This window comes from Heliangelus exortis, chromosome 9 (genome assembly GCF_036169615.1).
Source record: "Heliangelus exortis chromosome 9, bHelExo1.hap1, whole genome shotgun sequence".
Taxonomy (NCBI): Eukaryota; Metazoa; Chordata; class Aves; order Apodiformes; family Trochilidae; genus Heliangelus; species Heliangelus exortis.
The window spans coordinates 17139003-17161394 of NC_092430.1; the positions used below are offsets into that span (position 1 = coordinate 17139003).

At 58.6% G+C, this 22392-nt stretch overlaps 3 protein-coding genes across 3 annotated transcripts; all 3 read left to right on the plus strand.

Annotated features, from left to right (window-relative positions):
* The first annotated feature begins 2674 nt into the window (after positions 1 to 2674).
* Positions 2675 to 8887, plus strand: PRSS56 (serine protease 56). Its single transcript, XM_071752980.1, is given in 15 exon segments — positions 2675 to 2726; positions 2807 to 2993; positions 3600 to 3784; positions 4318 to 4371; positions 4696 to 4885; positions 4988 to 5096; positions 5175 to 5334; positions 5482 to 5624; positions 5774 to 6236; positions 6345 to 6506; positions 6647 to 6710; positions 6947 to 7109; positions 7478 to 7838; positions 8128 to 8234; positions 8365 to 8887. Coding segments are annotated over 15 exon segments (2574 nt in total). The 3' UTR covers positions 8539 to 8887.
* Positions 8888 to 9568: 681 nt separating this feature from the next.
* Positions 9569 to 13157, plus strand: CHRND (cholinergic receptor nicotinic delta subunit). Its single transcript, XM_071752450.1, has 12 exons — positions 9569 to 9729; positions 9963 to 10108; positions 10214 to 10258; positions 10360 to 10469; positions 10581 to 10736; positions 10971 to 11086; positions 11312 to 11512; positions 11817 to 11928; positions 12040 to 12154; positions 12373 to 12574; positions 12682 to 12794; positions 12888 to 13157. Exons 1-12 carry the CDS (start codon positions 9678 to 9680, stop codon positions 13068 to 13070), a joined length of 1551 nt encoding a protein of 516 aa, XP_071608551.1. The 5' UTR covers positions 9569 to 9677; the 3' UTR covers positions 13071 to 13157.
* Positions 13158 to 13994: 837 nt separating this feature from the next.
* CHRNG (cholinergic receptor nicotinic gamma subunit) lies at positions 13995 to 18686 on the plus strand. Its single transcript, XM_071752451.1, has 12 exons — positions 13995 to 14147; positions 14530 to 14669; positions 14783 to 14827; positions 15043 to 15152; positions 15233 to 15388; positions 15669 to 15766; positions 16545 to 16748; positions 17032 to 17146; positions 17316 to 17430; positions 17747 to 17951; positions 18056 to 18189; positions 18272 to 18686. Exons 1-12 carry the CDS (start codon positions 14105 to 14107, stop codon positions 18437 to 18439), a joined length of 1533 nt encoding a protein of 510 aa, XP_071608552.1. The 5' UTR covers positions 13995 to 14104; the 3' UTR covers positions 18440 to 18686.
* Positions 18687 to 22392: the final 3706 nt, after the last annotated feature.

Below are 22392 nucleotides of genomic sequence, written 5' to 3' on the forward strand. Positions count from 1 at the left end.
AATCGGGGCCCCCGGGGGCGCCGACGCTCCCTCCCTCCCCGCCGCCGGGGCTGGGATCTGCCCGGGCCCCGGGGCCCCACTGCCGCCTCCGCCCGGGGCGGCCGAGCGCCTCGCCAATTAGGTTAATGGGATTGGCATCGGCACCGGGGCCGGGAGGGGCGCGGTGGGGCAGGAGGCGAACCCCACGCCGGCCTTGGGCACCCGCGTTGACCTCCACGGTGACACGAGTCGGGGGGATCCGTGCGGGGGACACTAGTCGAAGCGCGGGACCGCTCTCCGCCGTGGGACGGTGCTGCCCCTCCCGTCGCGTCCCCCGTCCCCGCAGTCCCCCGTGGGGCAGCCGTGCCCCCGCGATGTCCTCGTGGCCGAGGTGGGAGCCCGGCGGGGCCGGGGCTTTCATCTGCGGCGGGCCTGTCGCCGTGCCAGCCGCAGGCAGCGCCGAGCCTTTGATGTGCCACTGAAGCGGCCATTGTCCGCGCCCCGCTGGCACCATCGGGGCCGGGGCGGCGGGGGGGAGCGCGGAACGGCCGGGGCTGCGGACACGCAGGCATCCCTGTCCTTAATGGGGACGAAGGTGACGGCACGGACCTCATGGTCCCCAAATGGAGATGGGGACAAGGGCACCTCCTGCACCGAAGGGACACAGAGGGGGAGGCATGGCCACTCCCTGTCCCTCAGTGGAAGTGGGAATACGGGCATCCTCTGACTTTTAAAAGGGCATCGGGACACGGGCATCGCCCACACCTAACGGACAGAGATGAGGACGTGGACACCTCTGCTTCCCAATAGGGAAAGAGATGGGAACACGGGCACCTCCTGCCCCTAACAGAGACAGAAATGAGGGTATCGGCACCTCCACTAACCCAAAAAGGTGATGAGGATGCCGCCATACCCTGCCCTGCTAAAGGAGCTGAGCCCCAGCTCATGGGCACAGGAGAACAGCAATGGCGACAGGAAGGCTGCAATGTGGGCAGGAGGGCGGTGTGGGCATCGCGAAAGTATAGGGACAATGACAAGTCAAACTGCAGACACTGGGGTGCGCCTGCCAGCTGGACAGGCGAGTGTGGTCCCCTCCAGTCCTTAAGGCCAAAGCCACTCCCCAGGCCCTGGCAAGCAGCCTCCTCGCTGACGAAAAGTGAGAGGCAGTCCGTGCCCCTGTCCCACCTGTCCATCCCTGGCACCCGCCGCACGGATCCACTCTCCAACAGCCTTAGTGTGGACACAGAGTGCTGGGAGTCCCAGGAGGGTCCCCCAGAGGCAGCCGGTGCTCTGCACGGAGCATGGTGCTCCTGCACAGGGAGGCCAGTTCAGTTAGTATTGTGCTGGCACAGAGCGAGGAACCCCCCATGGCCTCATGTGTCCCCCCACACCATGTGTGCGTCCCCCCCCCGCACTCTCCACCCGGCCCGCTGCCTTCCTTTGAAGTTCCCCGGCGGGTCTCCCACGCTCGGCCCGGGCCCCCCGCGCCCCGCAGTCACCGGTACGTTCCCACCCGCCCGCTGCCGCCCCCCACCCGCTTTCTCCCCCCGCCCCACCCGGGGCCCGCAGGAGGGAGGGTGGCGCGTCCGGGGCTTGGCGTGAAAATGATCAAGGGCCGCGGGCAGCGCCGAAGCGCAGCACCCGTCTGATGCTGCCCGCTCAGAGGCCCCGTCGAACAAAGGCGGCATTGAGGCCTCGGCTGCGCCCCCCCCCCCCGCGCCCCCCGCCCCGAGCTGGCATCTTGGCGCGACATTAATGAACTCGCCTGTTTGTGCTCCCCCGGCCCCTCTCTCCTCCCACCGCCTGGGGGGCACCGTATATATCCATCCCTCATCTCCCGCCTCGGGCATTTCGGGGGTTCCCCCCTCTTTCCCCCCTTTACCCGTCCTGGGATGGAGCTAGAAGGAAAGAGGACGCAAGGTGCTCTCCTCGGGGTCTGCCTGGTTCCCTTCGTGCTGCTGCTGCCTCTGCTGCAGCTGGCAGGGGGGGCCTCCCTGGGCCAGGGGCTGTACCCCATGCCAGCCGGCGTCCTGCAAGGTCAGTGGGGCAGTGGGACTGGGACGTCTGTGAGGGAGGGTTTGGTTGTGATGGGCCCGGGACTCCTGGGTTTGCTCAAAGGAAGCAGGGGGAATAAGTGCAAGCAGGATGCCCCGGTTCCTTGCAAAGTCCCTCAGCCCCCAGGAATGCTCGTGCTGCCTGGACTGGGTGGCAAGTGGTGTCTGTGGCACTCCGGGATGGCAGAGCTGCAGGAAGTGGTGTGGCTCTCACCCCATGGTTCTCACAGCTACCTGTGCCATCTCTGGGAGACTCTGCCGGGGTACAGCTAGCAAGAGTGTGGCTGTGGGTGGGTACAGTTGGGCACAGGTACTGGCATAGGTGGGGATGCACAGACAGGGCATGCAGATGTGGGCACACAGATTCTGGCACATGGAAGTGTGCACTCATGGTGTATGCACAGGTGTGCACAGAGGTGCATGCACACAAACATACATGGGCATATGCGGGCACACCTGCCCAGGCTCAGCCCCTGCTCCATGCTCGGCTTGCACACACACGTGCTCACAGGGACTCTCTCTGCACTGAGTGAGTGCACACAGGCCCAGGCAATCATCCTTCCCATACTGTGTGCCAACCCCACCAGGGAGGTGACAGTAATGTGTGTGACCCTAGGCAATGCCAACAGTTGTGACAGGCCATGCCCAGCCTGACTCCCATGACAGAGATACTGGAGCACGGGCACCTGCTGAGTGAGAGCACCCTGTGGCCGCAGTGGAGGCCATGGTAGAGGGACCAGGGGGGGTCTGAGCACCCTGCTTGTGCCCAGCAGCACTGTCAAGCCGGGGGACATTGGTGCTAGAAGCGGCGTTGAGGAGTGCACTGCTGGCACTGGAGAGGGCACTGGCCGAGCAGCAGCGGCAACGAGGTGCTTGTGGGCTCTGTGCCCCCTGCCTCTTCTCCCCCTGCGCCAATCTCACCCACCACTGCCCACGTGAGTCATAGCCCCCCAGGGCCCCATGGCCCCATCCCCAGGAGATCTGCCCAAATAGAGACCGGGGTCCCTGCCCAAATGCTGCCCAGTGTCCCTATCCAACTACCACCCCATGTCCAGAACAACCCACACAAACGTAGACCCATGCCTGGACATCTTTTCCAAATATTTATTTGGGCCCTTAGCAAAGCATCTCCCCCCCCCCTAGAAATCCTACCAAAATGACATCCCAAGAACCTACCCAAACAGGACTCTCTCCCTTATAAGCTTTACGCCTATAGGCTTTACTCAAACAGTGCCCAGATTCCCAAACATACCCCTAACCACCAGACACTCTGCCAAAACACCACCCAGAAACCCTACCCAAGCAGTTCCCCATCCTCTCTAGACCCTACCCAAGCATCACCTGGAACCCGACCCAAAACTTTGACTGATCTGTTGCCCCCTTCCCAGGAATAGCCCCTAAACATATCCCAGCACCCAGGAGACTGTACCGAAACATGCCAACATCATGCCCTCTTCCCACCCACCCCAAAGCTGAGCCTGGGATATCTGAGGCAGAGGTGGGCAGGAGGCATGGAGGACATGGGGATCCCCATGGCCCTACTGTCCTTGCAGCGCTGGCCGTGCTCCCTGCTGTGCCCCCCAACTGCCAGGACCTGCTGGATGCCCAGGCACTGCTCAACCTACCCCAGCGCAACTGGGCTCTCAGCCAGGCCTGTGCCCCATACCAGCATTTGTGCCCACCTGAGGGGGCCCAGCATGCCTGTACCCTGCTCACCACCCGGCTCTGCCACCGCCGCCTCCAGGAGTGCCGTGAGTGGGCACCTGCATCATCCCTGGTTCCTCCCAGAGAGGGGTCACTCTACAATAAAAAATAGGGCATTTTCAAGGGACATCTGGGATTGCCTGGGGGGATATGGGACATTGGGGGTGGCAGGGGGTGATGGGATGGGAAAACCCAGGAGCTGGGAGTAATGGGGGACCTCTGGTGCAATGGGAGATCGGGGGAAGATGGAGGGATCTGGGGTGAGATATGAAGATTTGGGAGATGGAGGCATTAGGATCAATGGAGCAAAATAGGTGGGGATGGGGCATTGAGGGGTGATGGAGAATTTGGGGAGGGAGAGGGGAGCGTGGGGGAACGGGACAAGTGTAGTGATGGAGAAACTGGGGACACTGAGGCATTGGTGGTGACAAGGGCACTTGGGGAAGGACAGGAATGCTTGTTCAGGATGATGGGTATCTGGGAAGCACTGAGAGGAACTGGGAGTAATTGGGGACAGCAGGGACATGATGGTGATATTGAGAGGGAGTGCCCTACATGCCATGAAAGCCTGTCCCCGCAGGGATGGCAGCTGCAGCCCCGGGCCTCGATGCAACAGAGGAGGCGTCGATGCCAGGTGAGCTGGAGCAGCCCACGGTGATCACACCACCTCCCCACCATGCTGGCAGGCGCTCCCGGCCCCCTGGCTGCCTGCTGGGCTGGGGGCAGAGGTTAGCGTCGGCAGCTGCCGGGCTGCGGGGTGCCCCCAGCCCTCCGCCCACTCGCCTCTGTGAGCACGATGAGGCTTGACAGCACACCCGGCATGGCCTGACCCCCCCCGGGGGTCACCCATCACCACCACCCCCCCGCCTGCTGCAGCCACCCCATACCTACCTGAGAGGTGGGGTGTCCTGGTAGTGGGGCTTCAGGACCCCCCTCTCACCCTGGCTTTGTTCCCCAGGGAGCTGTGGGCACCGTGGGGGTCCGCGGCTCAACACCACGGCTCCTCGAGGACGGATCATGGGCGGTAGCGTGGCCCCGCCGGGGGCCTGGCCCTGGCTGGTGTCAGTGCGGCTCCATGGGGAGCTGATGTGTGGAGGGGTGCTGGTGGGACACTCCTGGGTCCTCACCGCAGCCCACTGCTTTGCTGGGTATGGCAGAGGGCATGGCAATGTAGGGACTCTGTCCCTGCAGGGGGAAGAATGGGATGGCACCCTTGCTCCCTCCTAACTTGCTGCCCTTCACCCCAACAGGAACCGGAATGAGCTGGCGTGGACAGTGGTGGTGGGCGACCACGAACTGGGCAAGCTGGACACTGGTGAGCGGGCAGTGCCCGTCCGGCGCATCCTGCCTCACCCCAAGGTTGGTGGAGGTGGGCACCCTCCAAACTCCCTCTACACACCTTAGGACCCCCACTGACACCCCTCCATCTCCTTCCAGTTTAACCCCAAGACATTTCATGGGGACCTGGCGCTACTGGAACTGGCAGTGCCCCTGTCCTCATCACCCTCCATCAGTCCCGTGTGCCTTCCCAGCGGTCCCATAGAGCCCAGACCTGGCACCACCTGCTACATTGCGGGCTGGGGCTCCCTCTATGAAGGTAGGTGCCACCCTGACACCGGCATCTGTAGGGCATCCCCTGCAGTGCCCTCTCCAGTACCCAGTGCTGGTGTACAGGGAGGGAACTGCAAATGACAGGGGGGTGCCCAGTCAGAGGGGGCCCCATAACAGGTGCCTTACCTGGCAGAGGGGCCAGCAGCTGATGTGGTGATGGAGGCTCAGGTGCCCCTGCTCAGTCAGGAGACATGTCGGGGTGCCCTGGGCAATGACGTGCTCACCAACGCCATGTTCTGTGCTGGGTACTTGTCCGGGGGCATCGACTCCTGCCAGGTAATGCCTGGGGCTGGGGCGCTTCCAGCCTCCCAGCTCAAAAGTACCTCATAGCACACAGTTCTGGGCATGTGCTGCAGGCCGGCACAGCCCAGCAGTGCAGCTGGGATTGTGACCCAGACCAATGCATGCATACCCTCCCCTTGCAGGGAGACTCAGGGGGGCCGCTGGCATGCCAGGACCCCTCCTCACACCGCTTCGTCCTCTACGGGATCACCTCGTGGGGTGACGGCTGCGGTGAGCGGGGCAAACCGGGTGTCTACACCCGTGTTGCTGCCTTTGCAGACTGGCTTAGCCTCCAGATGTACCGTGAGTGCCCCTGGCTATGCTGGGGGAGGGTCAAAGTGCTCAGGGTGCTGCAGGGGTTAATCACCCCAGTGCAGAGGTGTTCAGCACCTCAGAGTAGCCCTGGTGCCCTCACAGCTTCCCCTGACAGCCGGGAACCAAGCTGCTTCGACCTGCTGACGCTGGCCCAGCTGCCCCCCGAGCAGCAGCCACCTGAGCGTGCCCAACTCTGCTCCTTCTATGCTGGGTCCTGCCGGGCTCCCCAGGGCCGGGCTGCCTGTGCCCGCCTGGCTGAGGAGACCTGCCGTGCCAGGATGAGACGGTGTGGTGAGCCAGGGGTTCATGCCAGGGCAAGAGTGTGGGGAGGAACCTCATTTCTAGCTAGTGTGGGGCTGGCACAGTGCCAGGGCCATGGCTCTTCCACTGTTCCCACAGAGCTGCACTCCTACGCCCAGACCTTGGTGGATCTCCTGCGCCAGGCTGGGGACTTCATCCGGAACCAGTTTGACTTCTCCTTCCTCACCCACACCCTGCCTCAGCTCCTAAGCAAGATCTACGGGCACCTCTTCCCTCCCCGTGTCCGCAGAGATGTTCCAGGTACCTTTCCAGGCTGGGGCACCCTGTGTCCACTTGAGGCCTCATCAGTCCCCCTTATGCTGGTGGCCAGGGCACCAGCAGCCTGCCCCATGGAGCTCTCCTAACCCCTGTCCCTCCTGTCCCGTTCTTGCCCCTAACAGGCCTGTCCGTGGCAGGGGATCAGCCGCGCCCCACAGCAGAGGAATCCCAGAGACCCCCCTTCAGGTGAGGTTGTAGGGGGATAAAGGGTCTGGGAGTAAGATGCCTGTGAGCACTGACATGATTTTTTGGGAACAGCATTGTTGTCCTGCTCTTCTTTCAACCAAGGGACACTCAGAGGAAGGTGGGCACAGCCCTGGGGTCCCCAGGGCCAGCCAGATGCCACCAGGGGTGTCCAGGGCAGGATGTGGCAGTGGCTAGGGAATGGGTACCTGCCTGAGCTTGCCCCCCTATTTTTGCAGGTGGGTGGCTGGGCAGCCACCCCCCTTTGCAGGGCTCTTCAGGGCCGTGGGGCCCCGGCTGCAGGACTGGGTGGAGGCACTGAGGGCCATGGCTGGGGGCAGCCCCCCGTTACCTACCCCGGACAGAGAGCATCTCCCTGGGGAGACGTGGCTCTTCTTGCAGGTATCTGGGGAGAGACAGGCTGGGGGGAGGCCCTGCTCTTTTGATGACAGTGCCACCAGGGACAAAAGCCCAGCAGTTCCCCCATGTTCCCTCCTGACATCCATTGGGCACATCATCCCTTGTGCAGCCATGGAAGTGGCATCTCCCATTCTGCTATCACTGAGGGGCCACCTCACCCTTCTAACTGAAACCAGTGCTCCCAACCCAACCAGTGTGGAGCCAGCTGTAGGATCTGACCCAACACAGCCACAAAGCAGTCTCATGTCCCCAACACCCTGCCTGACACCAGCCCCACTGTGCCCTACCACAGTGCATCTGGCCATGCCCATAGGTATCCTACCACCCACCCTGCACCCCCTTCCCTTCAGCAGGGTGAGGAGGCAGTGGAAGAGCTGGTGGGACAGGGACGAGCCTTCCTCGCCCAGCTGCGGGCAGAGCTGGACTTCAGCACTTCCCTCAAAGCCACAGAGCCACAACAGGCACCAGGAGAGATGGCAGGGACCCCCACAATGAGCCGTGAGCCCTGGGAGCCTGGGGGGAGCTGGGACCAGTGGAACACCATCATGGCTATTTGCCAGCCAGCCTCATGCATGGGCAAAGCCCACCAGCCATGTCCCCACCAAGCTTTTCATGCTCTCCCAGTGTCAGGGTCTGCTCTGAGGGAGAAACGGGAGCTCATGCCAACAGAAGTGCCAGTGGTGGAGGAGGAGAAGGCAGGCATGGGCAGAGGTAAGTCCCCCACAGCTCCTGGCCACTGTGGAATGCCATCTGCCACCATGGGGATGATGACAAGCCCAGCATTACCTTCACACCACAGTCACCAGGCCTGGTTGTCCCATGTCAGCAGGACAGCCACCTGCCATACCCCATGGAAGCCACACAAAACCTCTTTCCCTGATCCCCTGGCATCCCTAGAGAATGGATGCTCTTCCCCAGGGTGGGCAGCAGCTTTGTACCCACACAAGTCATCCCTGATGTCCCCCTTCCATCTCTCTCTTGCCTACCCCTGGGGCTGCAGCCTGCCCTGGCCTCAACGAGTCAGCAGTGCGGGTGGGTGAGGTGCAGGAGCTGTATGCCTGGGTGCTGCAGGTCCCTGAGCCAGACCTGGCCATGACCTTCCAGGAGGTGAGCAGCCTACCCACCTTCTCCGAGCTCCCTGCTCTGGCAACCAAGCAGTGCCACCCCCCAAGAGCATCACCATCCTCCTGTGCCCCCTGGCTCCCCTAGTACTCACAGTATTCCCATGTCTCCACAGATCCTGGTGGACTTGAGCTCTAAAAATGCCAAGGGGCTGTACCGGGCCCAGGTGCGGGCCATGGTGGGGGGCCGCCCCACAGCCTTCGCTGGGTTGGTGGGGCTGGAGAATGACTCGCTGGCCCGCAGCATGCCCGGCCTTGTTGCTCTGGCACTTGAGGCGCTGAAAACCTAAAGACGGCCCCAGGGCACCATGCCAGCATGGGCATGGAACACTGGGGCAGGCATTTCTCATGTCCTTCAAATTCAGCCACTTCCCCTGCTCAGGCTCTTCCACCTCTTTGTTGTTCATGGTGTCTCAGTTTATTACCTCTTCCCACCAGCACTGCCAAACCTCCTCAAGGGCAATAGGGTGCCAAGAGGCACCTGGAGCACCTCAGACAGGCATCACAGCCCTTCTTCTCCACTGAAATCCCCACCTTGGCAAGCCCACACCCACCCCATTTTCCCCAGAGGTGCCTGAGCTGTTATTTATTTGTACAGAGAACAGTTTATTTTTCAATAAAGGGCTCTATTTTCCAGTATCTGGAGAGTGTGAAGTGGGCACTGTGCCACACACTGTGCAAGGCGGGTGCTGGTGGGGGGGACTTTCCATGGGTAATATGACATCTCCTTATCATGGAATCATAAAATCACTTCAGTTGGAAAAGACCTTTAAGATCATCAAGTCCAACCATTAACTCAGCACACTGCCAAGTTCACAGCCCCCTGTACCCCAAAGTGATGCCCTCAGCCTCAGTTCCTGCCCCTGGCACAGACTCCCCAGGCTCCCCCCATCAGGAGTCAGTCACGCCTCTTGCCCACTGCAGCACCCTTAGCACCACACCAGTGCCCCCCCCCGCATGCCACTCCATTGGGGACCCTCATGAAACCTCTCCTGCAGGGGTTGTGCATGCCCTGGGCCAGCAGCAAGCACTGGGGTGGTGCCACTCCTGCTCTTGAGCATCAGTGGGCACCAACACTTCCTACTTGTGGGGAGCCACTTCCAAGCAGCATTCCTGGGGCTGCTGAGAAGTAGAGAAGGGACTGCTCCTCCCAGTGCCCAGCAATGCCCATGCTGGGGTGCTAAGGCACAGAGTGATGAGCTGACACTCCTAGGGCTGGGAAGGGCAGCTGTGCCTGTCCATCTCTTCCCCAGGCACGGGGGTGCTGGAAGAGAGGGGTGGGAGAAGGTATCTGGTGCCGACACCCTTCCCCCTCAGCACCTGGCACCATCCATCTCCTGCTCCATCCAGCAGCCGGACATCCGCTTGGCCAGGCCAGGCAGGGAGGTGGCCAGGGCCTGGCACTGCACAGGGGCACCACAGGCACCACATGGAGGACCTGCCGGGGAGGCTGGCACTGCTCGGGGTGCTGCTGCTGTCAGGTGAGTGGGGCCCTGGGGACTTGGGAAGGGGGTTGCCCCATTGCTGGGGGTTTCTGGGGCCCCTCAATGGGCTTGGGGCAGGGGGTTGCACTGGCAGGGTTCAATGTCCCTGTGCAGCACAGACATGCAGTTCCTTGGACTCCTTCTGTCCCTTTTGTCCTTACACCACCTTGCCCTCACCAACCATCCCTGTGGCGTGCCCACTCCTGATTTTCCTGACCCCACGCCCCCAGGCGGGCTCTGCATGAACCAGGAGGAGCGGCTCATCCACTACCTCTTTGAGGAGAAGGGCTATGACAAGGAGGTGCGCCCCGTCATCTCTAATGATGAGGTCGTGGATGTCTACTTGGCCCTAACGCTCTCCAACCTCATCTCACTGGTGAGCTTGGGGGAGTCTGGCTGATGAGAACTGGGGGTCTGGGACTAGAGGGGAGTGCTGCTGGGCATGTCCTTGGCATCTCATTGCCCCATGCTCTCGTTGCAGAAAGAGGTGGATGAGACACTCACCAGCAATGTATGGCTTGAGCATGTGAGTAGGGACAGGCATCATGGTATCAGCTGTGCCTTGAGGCATGGACAATGGAGTGATCCTGTGTGGTGAGGGGGTGATTCAGGGTTCCTCCCTTTCAGGGCTGGACTGATTACCGCCTGCAGTGGAACAAGTCTGAGTTTGGGGACATTGAGGTGCTCCGCCTGCCACCTGACATGCTGTGGCTGCCTGAGATAGTCCTGGAGAACAAGTGAGCTGTGCCTCAGTTTCCTCTCCCACCCTTCCCCCTGAGGTGTCCCCAGTGCATGCCCAGGGATCCCCCTGCCCCTTTCCAGCCCAACTTACCTTTCTTCTGGCACAGCAACGATGGACTCTTTGAGATTGCCTACTACTGCAACGTCCTCATCTACAACACAGGCTATGTCTACTGGCTGCCACCTGCCATCTTCCGCAGCTCCTGTCCCATCAATGTCGACTTCTTCCCCTTTGACTGGCAGAACTGCACCCTCAAATTCAGGTGGTGGGGGTCTGGCTGGGGCTAAGCAGGCACGGGCAGCAGGGTGGGCATTTCAGGACCCTGTGGTGCTCACTGCTGCCAGCACCTTCCCTTGCTGTTAGGGCGCAGCAAGATGGTTGTTTGCAGGTGACTTGGTGACCTGAGTCCATCATGCTGGAGGTTGGGGGAGGGTGGGGGTGGGTAACAAATGGCAGCACAGCCCCTCACTGCCTGTCATCCCTGTCCTTGGGCCAGCTCTCTGGCATACAGTGCCTTGGAGATCAGCATGCACTTGAAGACAGATAATGACCCAGAAGTGGGCAAAGATTATCCAGTGGAGTGGATCATCATTGACCCTGAAGGCTTTACAGGTAACACTTTAGCTCTCTGCCATTTCCTGTGGCAGTGGGGACACCCTGTACAGGGCTCAGGGGCACCCTGCCATGGAGACATCTGAGAACCTGGAGCTTTGACACCCTGGCACCCATCCCACCAGAGCTGGCCAGACCCAGGACAGGGGGACTGCTGGTGGGCCTGGTGAGGATGGGCATGACACAGGTCACCTGTGCCACATATCATCCCGTGTGACCCAACAGAGAATGGAGAATGGGAAATTATCCACCGCCCAGCCCGCAAGAACATCTACCCTGACAACCCTCCTGAGGGCAGTGAGCACCAGGACATCACCTTCTACCTCATCATCAAGCGCAAGCCTCTCTTCTATATCATCAACATTGTCACACCCTGCATCCTCATCGCCTTCATGGTCATCCTTGTCTTCTACCTGCCTGCTGACAGTGAGTGAGCTCTGCAGTATTTGCACTGGGAACTGGGGTCACCCCACAGGGCACCTCCATGTTCCACACCTATTCCAGGTCCTTGGACACAAGGACACCCCAATGCCCAGCACAGGGACATCCCAGTACTGAGACACTCCCATGTGGGACACTATTACCCCAGCCAGGCACCATGGCAGGGGCACACTCGGGCGCAGGATACCCCATGAGAAACCCTGGGGTACACCCACAATGGAAAACCCTCTATGGGACACTGAGAGGGGGACCTGTGGCGGGGGTTGCCCTGAGCTTACCTTCTCTCCAGGTGGTGAAAAGATGACCTTGGTGATCTCAGTGCTCCTGGCCCAGTCTGTCTTCCTTCTGCTCATCTCCCAGCGCCTGCCTGCCACCTCTCATGCCATTCCCCTCATTGGCAAGTGAGTCCTGGGTACAGTGAGGACATCATGGGGTCCCAAGGTATCAGAATGCAGATCTGCCTGGGCCTAGCCCCTGTGGTAGTGTGAGCCCCAAGTCTGTGCCCCACTCAGGTACCTGATTTTCATCATGTCACTGGTGACGGCTGTGGTGATAATTTGCGTTGTGGTCCTCAACTTCCACTTTCGCACTCCCAGCACGCACATCATGTCTGACTGGGTCAGAGAGGTAAGCAGAGTGCTGGTCTGGGGTGGATGACCCGCTGGGTGCAGGGCTGGCATCATAGTCCCACAGAGGGCATGAGACAGCACAGCCTTGGCACCGGGCTGTCCCATCTATGTCAGCCCAAGGGCCTGCACACCCGAGTTGGGGGCAGAAGGTGGGAACAAGGTATTTTTGCACCAAGGGGATGACAGAGGGACCTGATACCACCTCCAACTCCCCAGGTCTTCCTGGAGAGCCTGCCTCACCTGCTGGGCATGTCTCAGCCAGCCGAGAGCACAGCAGGTGCCCCGTGCATCCGGCGCTGCAGCTCAGCCGGTTACATCGCCAAGGCAGAGGAGTACTTCAGTGTCAAGTCCCGCAGCGAGCTCATGTTTGAGAAGCAGTCAGAGCGGCATGGGCTGGCCAGCCGCACCACCCCTGCCCGTGAGCCTTGGGCCCTCCTTGGGTATACGGGAAAGGGTGGTATAGCAGGGTCTCTGGGAGGGAGGGCAGCCCTCTGGAGCCCATCTCACCACCCCCCTCATTGCCAGGTTTGGTGCCCATGGACACTGGAGAAGAGCAGCTCTATGAACACATAAAACCTGTTATTGATGATGCCAACTTTGTTGTCAAGCACATGCGGGAAAAAAACAACTACAATGAGGTGGGATCTTGGGCATGGAGGGGGGCAGGTGGTTTGAGAGTCCAGGGTGGCTCTCTATGACCTCCACTGTTTGACTCCTGGCTCCCTCCCTAGGAGAAGGACAACTGGAACCGTGTGGCCCAGATCCTGGACCGTCTCTGCCTCTTTATCACCACTCCCACACTGGTGGTGGGCACCCTCTGGATCTTCCTCATGGGCATCTATAACCACCCACCACCACTGCCCTTTGCTGGAGATCCCTATGACTACCGGGAGGAGAACAAGCGCTACATCTAGGGGGGGTCACAGGGATTTCCCATGTGCCTTGCCTACCTACCTTGCCTTGGAAAAATAAAACTGGGTGCTTCACACCATGGGCGCAGAGCTGGTGGCTGCTTTCAGTATGTGTCCCCTAGGCAGGGTGTTGAACCTGAGCACTGTGCATGTGCCTTGGAGGGCGGTGTCCACTAAGAGGATGGGTGCCCCAGTTATTCTGAGCACGGTGGTCCTCAGCTGTGGCTGGAAGGTGTGTTTGCCAGAGGGGATGAGGTGGAACCAGCCATCAGTGCCCAGGTCACCCCTCCCTCATCCCCATGACCCCAGCAGCCAGACCCATGAGTGTGTGCCCCTCCACATATCCCATCTCACAGTGCCTGGCTGGGGGCTGAGGTGTCACCTTCTCCAGTGGGACAACAACAGTGGGACACCAGGGCTCCAATTTCAGGGGACACAGCTGACATCCCCACACCGGCAGTGGCTGGGGACAGCTGTCACATACTCTTCACTGAGCCAGGAATCTCACACACACATGCACACAGAACCCCCTCATCCCTGCACCCCCACCCCCACATACAGGCTCTGGGAGGATTTGGACCCCCCAGGCAGACATCACTCCCCAGGGTGACATGGTCGGACTTGCTTGCCCCTTCCCCACCCTACTTCCCATGGGCAGCCAACACCATGGAGGAACAGAGCACTGCTTGGGGGGACTCATAGTGGGGGCATGCCCCTTTTCTATAATTCATGGTCACCTGGTTTCCACAGCAGGGGGATGCATCCCTTTTGTAGTGGACACGGGGAAACTGAGGCATGGAGTTCATTTTGCCCCCAGATCCAGTTCTAGTGCCCTGACACAAAATACCAGAGGAGCAAATCAGCATCACCCCACTAGGGGGGGGAGGGGGTGTGGGTGGTCACCCGTCCCTCCCCAGCCCCTGTGGCTGTTGGGAACAGCTGACGGTGACTGGGGACAGCTGTCCTGTCCCACAGAGCGGCGGACCCAGCACACTGCCGTGTGGGTGGCTGAGAGGAGTCAGCCTTGAACCACTGCCATGCGCTGCCATGGCCTCCTCCTAACCCTCTGTGCCCTGGCAGGTAAGGGGGTCTGCTCTGGGGAAGCCAGGGGAGGGGGGAGGGGAGGGGAAGGGGCACCTGGTCAACCCCCTGCCTTGTCCCTCAGGGGTTTGTCACCCATGGGTGTGCAGCACAGTGCACTGTCCCACCAGGACGTCCCCATGCTGGCAGCCTCTTGTCCCCGTGTCCTGCACTGAAGAGGTCCTTGGGGTGGGGGTTGTGGGGGGAATAAGCACACCGCCCTGAAAGCTGGGACGTTGACACTCACCGTCAGGCACACATGGGGTGTGGGCACCCCTTCCTCATGCACGCTCAGTGCTGCCCCACCCCCAGCACATCTTCGGGGCATCAGTGGCCTCGCTGTCCCCATGCTGGAGTGCCCCATAGCACATGCCCTCCTCAGGCGTGTCCTGCAAGAACCAGGAGGAGAAGCTGCTCCAGGACCTCATGAAGAACTACAACCAGAACCTGCGTCCAGCCCTCAGTGGGGAAGAGATCATTGATGTCACTCTCAAGCTCACCCTCACCAACCTCATCTCCCTGGTGAGAGACTCCCTCCCGTCCCTGCAGCAGGATGGGATTTGCCTTCACATGTGAGGCAGGGGGCAGAGGTGGGATGGGTGCGAAAGCCATTTCCCCTCTTCTTTCCTTGCCAGAATGAACGTGAGGAGACACTCACCACCAATGTCTGGATTGAGATGGTGAGAACCTTCATCTTCAGGCAGGACCCTCTCAGGAATAATTTGCATCTCAGGGTGGTACCTCATGGAGGGCTGGAACCATAACCTGCACTCCCTTTTGTGGGTGTCCCCAGATGAGCCCATTTTGGGAACAGCATGGGACAAGGAGCTCACAAACTCCCCTGAGAGAGCACAATTACCACCCCACACCCCCAGCTTTGCTTTCCTTCCCCTAGCAATGGTCCGATTATCGTCTGCGGTGGGACCCTGAGAAGTATGACAATATCCAGCTGCTGCGGGTGCCCTCCACTATGGTCTGGCTGCCTGACATAGTCTTGGAGAACAAGTAGGTGGTGGGCCAACAGGGATGTATCCTTACACAGGGGATGACATGGTTTGGGGCTGAGCCCACCCTTTCATCCCCAGCATCGACGGGACATTTGAGATCACCCTCTATGCCAACGTGCTAGTGAGCCCTGATGGCAGTGTCTACTGGTTGCCCCCTGCAATCTACCGTAGTGTCTGCTCCATTCATGTGACCTATTTCCCCTTTGACTGGCAGAACTGCACTATGGTCTTCCAGTGAGTATCACCTGGGCACATGAGGGCACCATGGCAGGTCCTCCTGGGACACAAGATATTGGCATGGGATGTCCACCTTTGACCTGGAGTGATGATGCCCCAGGCAGAAAAGTGCCACCTACCTGTGCCCTGGCAACCCATTGGTGGCAGGATGTACCTTGGCCAAGCCAAGCACCTCCAAACAGAGCTGGGAGTGGCCAGTGTGACCCAGTGCCACACTGGCACCCTTTGCCCATCCAGCCTACTGCATGCTAGCATGAGACCCCCTGCCTCTCCCCAGGTCCCAGACATACAGTGCCAATGAAATCAACCTGCTGCTGACAGTGGAGGAAGGTCAGACTGTGGAGTGGATCGTCATCGACCCTGAGGCTTTCACAGGTAACACCCTCATTGCACAAGAACATCCCAACTTGGGGGTATCAAACAGGCCTGGTGCTGTGCTGGTGGCTGTCAAAAGCAAAGCTGCAGGGCTATTAGCAGCTCCCACCATTACATGGGCACTTAAGTTATTAGTGGAAGTGTGGGAGAGATTTGTTTTTCTAACCCCCCCAGCTCAGGGCTCTCACTGCCTGGCAGCCACTCCTGTAGAGCACCGCTTCTGGGAGTTTGATTGATACGGGGAATGTGGCTGTCACAGCCAAACGATGACGTTTTCCATCACATTTTAATTGCATATTGAAGGAACAAAATGCTTTTCAGGCAGAGAGATTTATTTTTTCATTACCGGCCTGAGCTGCGATCTTGATTGGGAAAAATCTATTGCTCCTGCAGACAGCAAGGGAAAACAGCCATCACCCAGCGTCACGCTTGGCTTCTCCCCGTGGTGCTTTGGGGACAGGGAGATGAGGGGATCCCAGACACTCACAAAATATCCTGGGTGCCCCCAAGAGGATCACCGTGTCCCATATGTGTCCCCTTCAATAGCTTTAAAGGGGTATTTTGCCCCAGCACCCTGGAACTGTGTGCACACAGTGTGAGCACTCTGTGGTGCTCATCTCCCTCTCCAGCAGCTATAGCACCTTTCCCCCCACTGTGTCCTGTGGGGTCCATGCCAACCACCAGCCCTCCCGTTACCCTGCCTCCCTGGGCCAGGGGGCTGGCAGCCCTGGTGCCCTCACTGGGGTTGTGGGACTCACCTGGCACCACCACACATCAGAGAATGGTGAATGGGCCATCAAGCACCGCCCTGCTCGGAAGATCATCAATTCAGAGCACTTCACCCCAGATGATCCCCAGTACCAGCAGGTCATCTTCTACCTCATCATCCAGCGCAAGCCGCTCTTCTACATCATCAACATCATCGTGCCCTGTGTTCTCATCTCCTCCATGGCCGTGCTGGTCTACTTTCTGCCTGCCAAAGGTAAGCACTGCTGTTATGCCCACAGGGGGGATAGGGGTGTACAAGAGAGGCAGTGACAGGTGAGGAAGGGTTCATTGTCTCCTCTGTGCATGGAGACCACCAGTGCCATCTCTCACCGACTCCTGTTTTAATCTGGAGGGTGTGTGAATTTCCAGGTACCCACAGTTAAAGCCTCATGCCAGGACTTGGCCAGTGCAGCTTTGGGGTGGGGGCTTTTTGCCAAAGGAGGGCAAAGTCCACAGCACTGCCACATGCCAACTTCTGCCTTCCCCTTCCTTGGCAGCGGGTGGGCAGAAATGCACTGTCTCCATCAACGTCCTCCTGGCCCAGACTGTCTTCCTCTTCCTCATTGCACAGAAGGTACCTGAGACCTCGCAGGCTGTGCCTCTCATTGGGAAGTAAGTGATGCACGGGGACAGAGGTGCCAGCCCTAGCCACATCTGTGCCACATGCCTGTGTCCCACTGCTGGTCCCAGTTTCCAGCTCAGGAGGGCACCAAGAGGGACCTTGCATGCCCATAGTTGGTGGCTCAGCAGCCCCATATGAGTTCCTGTGTTCCCTCCCAAGGTACCTGACCTTCCTCATGGTGGTGACAGTGGTGATTGTGGTGAATGCTGTCATTGTCCTCAACGTCTCACTGAGAACACCCAACACTCACTCCATGTCCCAGAGAGTGCGCCAGGTACCTCCCTTCTATGTGAAGAATGGGGTGGGTATTTAAGGGCCAAGGCATTGCCTCTCACAGAGTAGGGGTGACAGGCCTGCCTTAATCTGAGTGCAAGCCCTGGCACAAAGAGGGATCCCCAAATGTCCCCAAGTGACCACACTGTGCCACCAACCTCTTCCAAGTCACTACCAAGGATTAAGGAACAACAGGTGCCAACACATCTAGCATCCTGGTAGCACAAGAGCATGGGGATTCAAGGGGACCTTATTACGCCCACTGGGTGCCCCGAGAGCTGGTGGTATCAGATCCCCATGGGTAATGCTGTGCCCAGGTTTTCCTTCGCTTCCTGCCCCGCTACCTGGGCATGCAAATGCCAGAGGAGACACCAGGGCCACCACAAGCTGTCCGGAGACGCAGCTCCCTGGGGCTCATGGTGAAAGCTGATGAGTACATGCTCTGGAAAGCCCGGACGGAGTTGCTTTTTGAGAAGCAGAAGGAAAGGGATGGGCTGATGAAAACTGTACTGGAGAAGATCGGTGAGTGCCCCCTTGGGGATTGGCACCTCCTTGTGAGGCTGTGCGATGTGTCATGCAGCTAGGTGCTCAACCAGTGTCCACTGTGCTGGTTCTGCTTCCTGTAGGACGTAGCCTGGAGAGTGGCAGTGCCCAGGACTTTTGCCAGAGTTTGGAAGAAGCAGGGCCCGAGATCCGTGCCTGTGTGGATGCCTGCAACTACATTGCCAACGCCACACGGGAGCAGAACCACCTTGGCAGCGTGAGTTGTGGCCAGGGTGGTGCAGGATCCATATTTGGAGCAGTGGGGACAGCCCTCATTTCTCTCTGTGTGCTGTTGGCAGGAGAGCGAAGAGTGGATGCTGGTGGGACAAGTGATCGACCGTGTCTGCTTCTTCATCATGGCTTCCCTCTTCGTGTGTGGCACTTTTGGCATCTTCATCGTGGCTCGCTTCAACCAGGCGCCTGCCCTACCCTTCCCTGGGGACCCTAAGCTCTATCTGCCCCAGTGATGCCCAGGACACCCACCAACCCTCCTGCTGCCATAACTACCAGTGCAAAGGGCTGGGTGCCCCTGAACCAGCCTGCACAGCTGAGATCCCTGAGGGGAAAACAGCAGCTCCTGGTGCTGAGCACAGCACTGGAGGAAGACTGGGGGTGGTGGGGCTCTGCCATCTCCCAGCAGTGGGGGATAATGGGGAAGGAGGGAGTGCAAGGTTGGCCATGCTGAACATGGAAGTAAAACCAGCGCCAGTCTGATGGGCCTCTGTGGCATCCTTTCTGCATGCCCACTGATGGGGTTACCACTCAGACATGCTGGGTGTGCCCCCTCCACTGAGGGCTGTGACAGCCCTAAACACCTCTAAGCCACATAGCCCTGTCCCAGCACTCCACAAGGATGCTGAGAGGTGAGACAAGGGGGAACTGGAGCTGAGTGGAGCATCTGATGGGCCATGCAATAGCATTGGCAGCAACAGACATGTTACCCCACTGCAAATTCCCAGGGCAAATGTGGCTTCTGGCATCCCTCACCATTACAATGGTGGCTGCAACAGGGCAGGAATCATGGATATAGCTCCCATCCCAGGAAAGCAGTGGAGATGGGGTTGGAGGCAAGGAATTCCTCCCTCCATTTATACCTTAGTCATGACTGTTGGGGACAGCTGGATTGCTCTCCCTGATACATGAAGAACAGCTTGGGGTGGGAGGACCCTGGGCCACCAAGCAACTAACCCCCCCAAGGGACAGGTGCCCCTTTACACCCATCTTGCTCCAAGTATAACTTCATGACTCCCTCCCCCATCAGCCCTCCTGTCCCACAGGATCATCTCTGTCAAGCGTGGCCCCTTCCCCCCATCCCAGCACTGCTACATCCCCCTGTGCCCCTCACTGACCTCTGGGGCCACCATGGCTTTGTCTCTGCTGGCGGGGGACATGCAGGAGGTCAGCCCAGGAACAGTGTCGGGTAGCGTCTGCTCCTCTGACAGTCCAGCTCAAGCCACCTGCGCCTGGCTGCAGGACCTGCTGTCTCCATCAGGCTCCTTGTCCCAGCATGGGCTGCTTGAGCTGCTGCTGGGAGAACCCCAGATGGTTACTGCCTGCCAGGGGGTCACGGCACTGTGGGCATAGATGGAGGAGGAAGGCAAACACCCAGCAGCTGAGACATCACCTTGGATGCCTACAGCCTGGTCATAGCCAGAAGCCACCTTCCAGCTGTGCCAGCCTGCCCATGCTCTCTGCAAGGTGGCTTTTCCTGCTCCATCCCTAGGCATCTGTGAAGACGCACACAGCACTGAGACCAGGCAGATCTCCTGCTCCAGGCTGACACCTCAGGGTGCTAAGGAGCACTGAGGAGTTCAGCAAGAACGCCATGACCTGGCAAAGGCCGAGTCCTGCCTCCTGGTCCCCTGCCTGGGTCACTTCCCATGGGGGAAACCTTGTGACCATCATCTGGGTGAAGTGACCAGGTTCCGGGGCACGGTATTCCTCCTAGCTGCAGTTTTCTTGCTGGTGAGTGATGGCACTGCACAGCACTACTGTTCCTCCACTGTCACCCCACAGTAATGTCCCCTCCCCAGACCCTCAGCGGCTGAAGGGACAGGCTGCCCTAGCCAAGTGTTCCCAACCCTGCAAAAGCCAGGAGCTGCCCAAACCACAGCACCAGGCATGTCTCCAGCCCCTCAGCTCTCCCTCAAGAAGGTGCAGAATTAATGAACTCCAGTCTGTTTTTCTCTCACCTTGCTGCCAGTCTCCAGGGCAAGGTGGCTCTGAATAGGGTGACTTTTCTACACTCTGCAGAGCTGATGCTTCTTCCAGGTGAGCTCAGTCCCCAGCACATCCATAAGGCACAACCAGAAAGGGATGAGCTCTTCTAGCCCGCTAGGAGAGCACATGACTAAGATCATGTTCTTCACCATTCCCAAGCACTGCCATCCATCTAGCCTGCAAAGGTCCTTGGAGTTTATCATCGCAATAGAGACAAGGACAAAAACAAAAGCAGTAGCCAGGATGCCCCAGGCCTTGGGCAGCAGTTGTATCTTGCAGGAACGAGTGGAAGAACAACTGGCACGTCACCCTGTCCAGAGCAGGGAGGGTGCTGGAGAAGTGCAGTGAGAAACGAAAAGCTCCCCAGCCCAGCATCAGCTCCATGTGGCTATGTCCCATCAAGAAGTGCTAAGAAGGGGCAACAACCCCCTCCAAACATTCCGCAGCTGCTCCCCTCCAAAACCAGGGACTCTTTTCTGTCTGTCAGCTGGGAAGATTTCCTCCTTAGCTCCAGCTCAGAAACACCACTACCTGAGCCCCACAGCGAAGTCCAGCTCAGCCATCAGCCCTCACTTGACCAGCTGGAGACACCCAGGGTCTGTGAGCATCCCCTGGGGCTAGACTCCATGGGTTGAAAAAGTTCAAAGCCCTGCTGCCTTCCCCAAAGGGATCTGAACATGTTTAAGGATGAAGAAGGTCTTCAGGATGAGAACAGGGAAGGTCATGCCTCACCACAGATTTGGGGCTCCCATGGCTCCAGGCTTGCTTCCTGAATGAAGAGGATCTGAAACTTCTTTCTAGACCATGACAGAGGTTCCTTCCCCCCCTCCCAAACAACTCCATGGCTATCTTTTCAGCACTCTTATCAGCTGGAGACAGTAGATGACACACCAAAAAGCCCTGCTCAAAAAAATCCCTCTCCAAGCCATAGGAAGCACCAAACCTTATGCTTGGCACTGATTGAACACTGCTTTTCTTCTGATCTCAGGGAAAGTAGCTTTAAAGAGGACAAATTCCACACCCCAGCCACCTCAATCCCTTCAAGGCTGAGCCAGCGGAACCAGTGCTGAGTTCCTCCAAACCTCAACCACGACAGCCACAGGAGGAGAGGAACAATGCCCTAGGGAAGGGCTCTTCCACAGCTCACTTACAAAGCATATTTAAGGGCAAACACAGCAGGACGGCAGCATTTTCATATTTAATGGCATGCCTGTGCTCATCACTAGCTTAGATGCAGGGCATCAGAGGCAAGAAGTGGGTGAGTGCATGAAATAGCAGAGGTGGACACGATGCGCAGCTGGGCACAACAACGGGACTAAAGCCCTAAGTGATGTCATCTGCAAGAAGCTAAATGCTCTGTGTCTAAAAGGAGCCTGCAGCTAGTATTTCAGCCTTGCTTCGAAAGGCTATTTTTGCTTAGATTGCCAAAATGTAATTACAACTAAATCCGCCCTAACAAATACCAGAGAGCAGCAGGGGAGAATTGTATTTAAAAGGAATTTTAAGTAGCAGACATGGTATTACCTGATCACAACAGGGAAAACAAACTGGCTGCAAAAAAAAAAAAAAAAAACAAACAAAACCACATTTGTTTGAGAGGTGGTGACAGTTGGGAAGGAATAGAACCACAGGGTCTCAAGAAACACAAAGGGATGCCACCACAGGCCAGGGAACTGCCCCGCTCCCTGCCCAGCCAGGTGCCAGCAGGCACAAACTGCCTGACCACAGGGAACAGTTAGTCATCACCATCAGTGTGCTGGATGTTTCTAGAGACAGCCCAGGACTGACATTTTCAATGCAGAAAACAAACCCCTTGGAAGACTCAATATTTTAAACAGTTCTCTCTGCCAGCTGTGGCTGCTTTCAGTCTAGGCTTCAATAACAACACAAGGAATTTGCAATTGGAGTCAAGAGGCTGAAAGTCTCCTGGTCCCCAAGGCCAGTAATTGTCCCAGACATGGACTGCGAGTTCTGCAGTCATGATCAAATTGGCTCAAGAAACACCTTCTCCTGGGGGACTAGAGAAGACCACATAGGCCAGGAGATGTCACCCCCCCCATCTCTGCCCACATCCTCCCCTCCTGGGCCTGATGCAAAGGCTCTATTTAAAATGAAAGGCAATTGTGCAATTCCCTGAGGAAAAGTGGAAAAGACTGGAGCTACTAATGAGTACAATTAGCATTGTAGTCAAGCAGAATCA

Excerpts from the sequence above, each read along its gene's own strand:
- CHRND (XM_071752450.1), top strand. The coding sequence starts at position 9,678 with ATGGAGGACCTGCCGGGGAGGCTGGCACTGCTCGGGGTGCTGCTGCTG. Across the intron at positions 9,730-9,962 it reads CGGGGTGCTGCTGCTGTCAG|GCGGGCTCTGCATGAACCAG; the intron begins GTGAGTGGGGCC and ends CCACGCCCCCAG. Across the intron at positions 10,737-10,970 it reads AACTGCACCCTCAAATTCAG|CTCTCTGGCATACAGTGCCT; the intron begins GTGGTGGGGGTC and ends TCCTTGGGCCAG.
- CHRNG (XM_071752451.1), top strand. The coding sequence starts at position 14,105 with ATGCGCTGCCATGGCCTCCTCCTAACCCTCTGTGCCCTGGCAG. Across the intron at positions 14,828-15,042 it reads CCAATGTCTGGATTGAGATG|CAATGGTCCGATTATCGTCT; the intron begins GTGAGAACCTTC and ends TCCTTCCCCTAG. Across the intron at positions 17,952-18,055 it reads AACTGTACTGGAGAAGATCG|GACGTAGCCTGGAGAGTGGC; the intron begins GTGAGTGCCCCC and ends TGCTTCCTGTAG.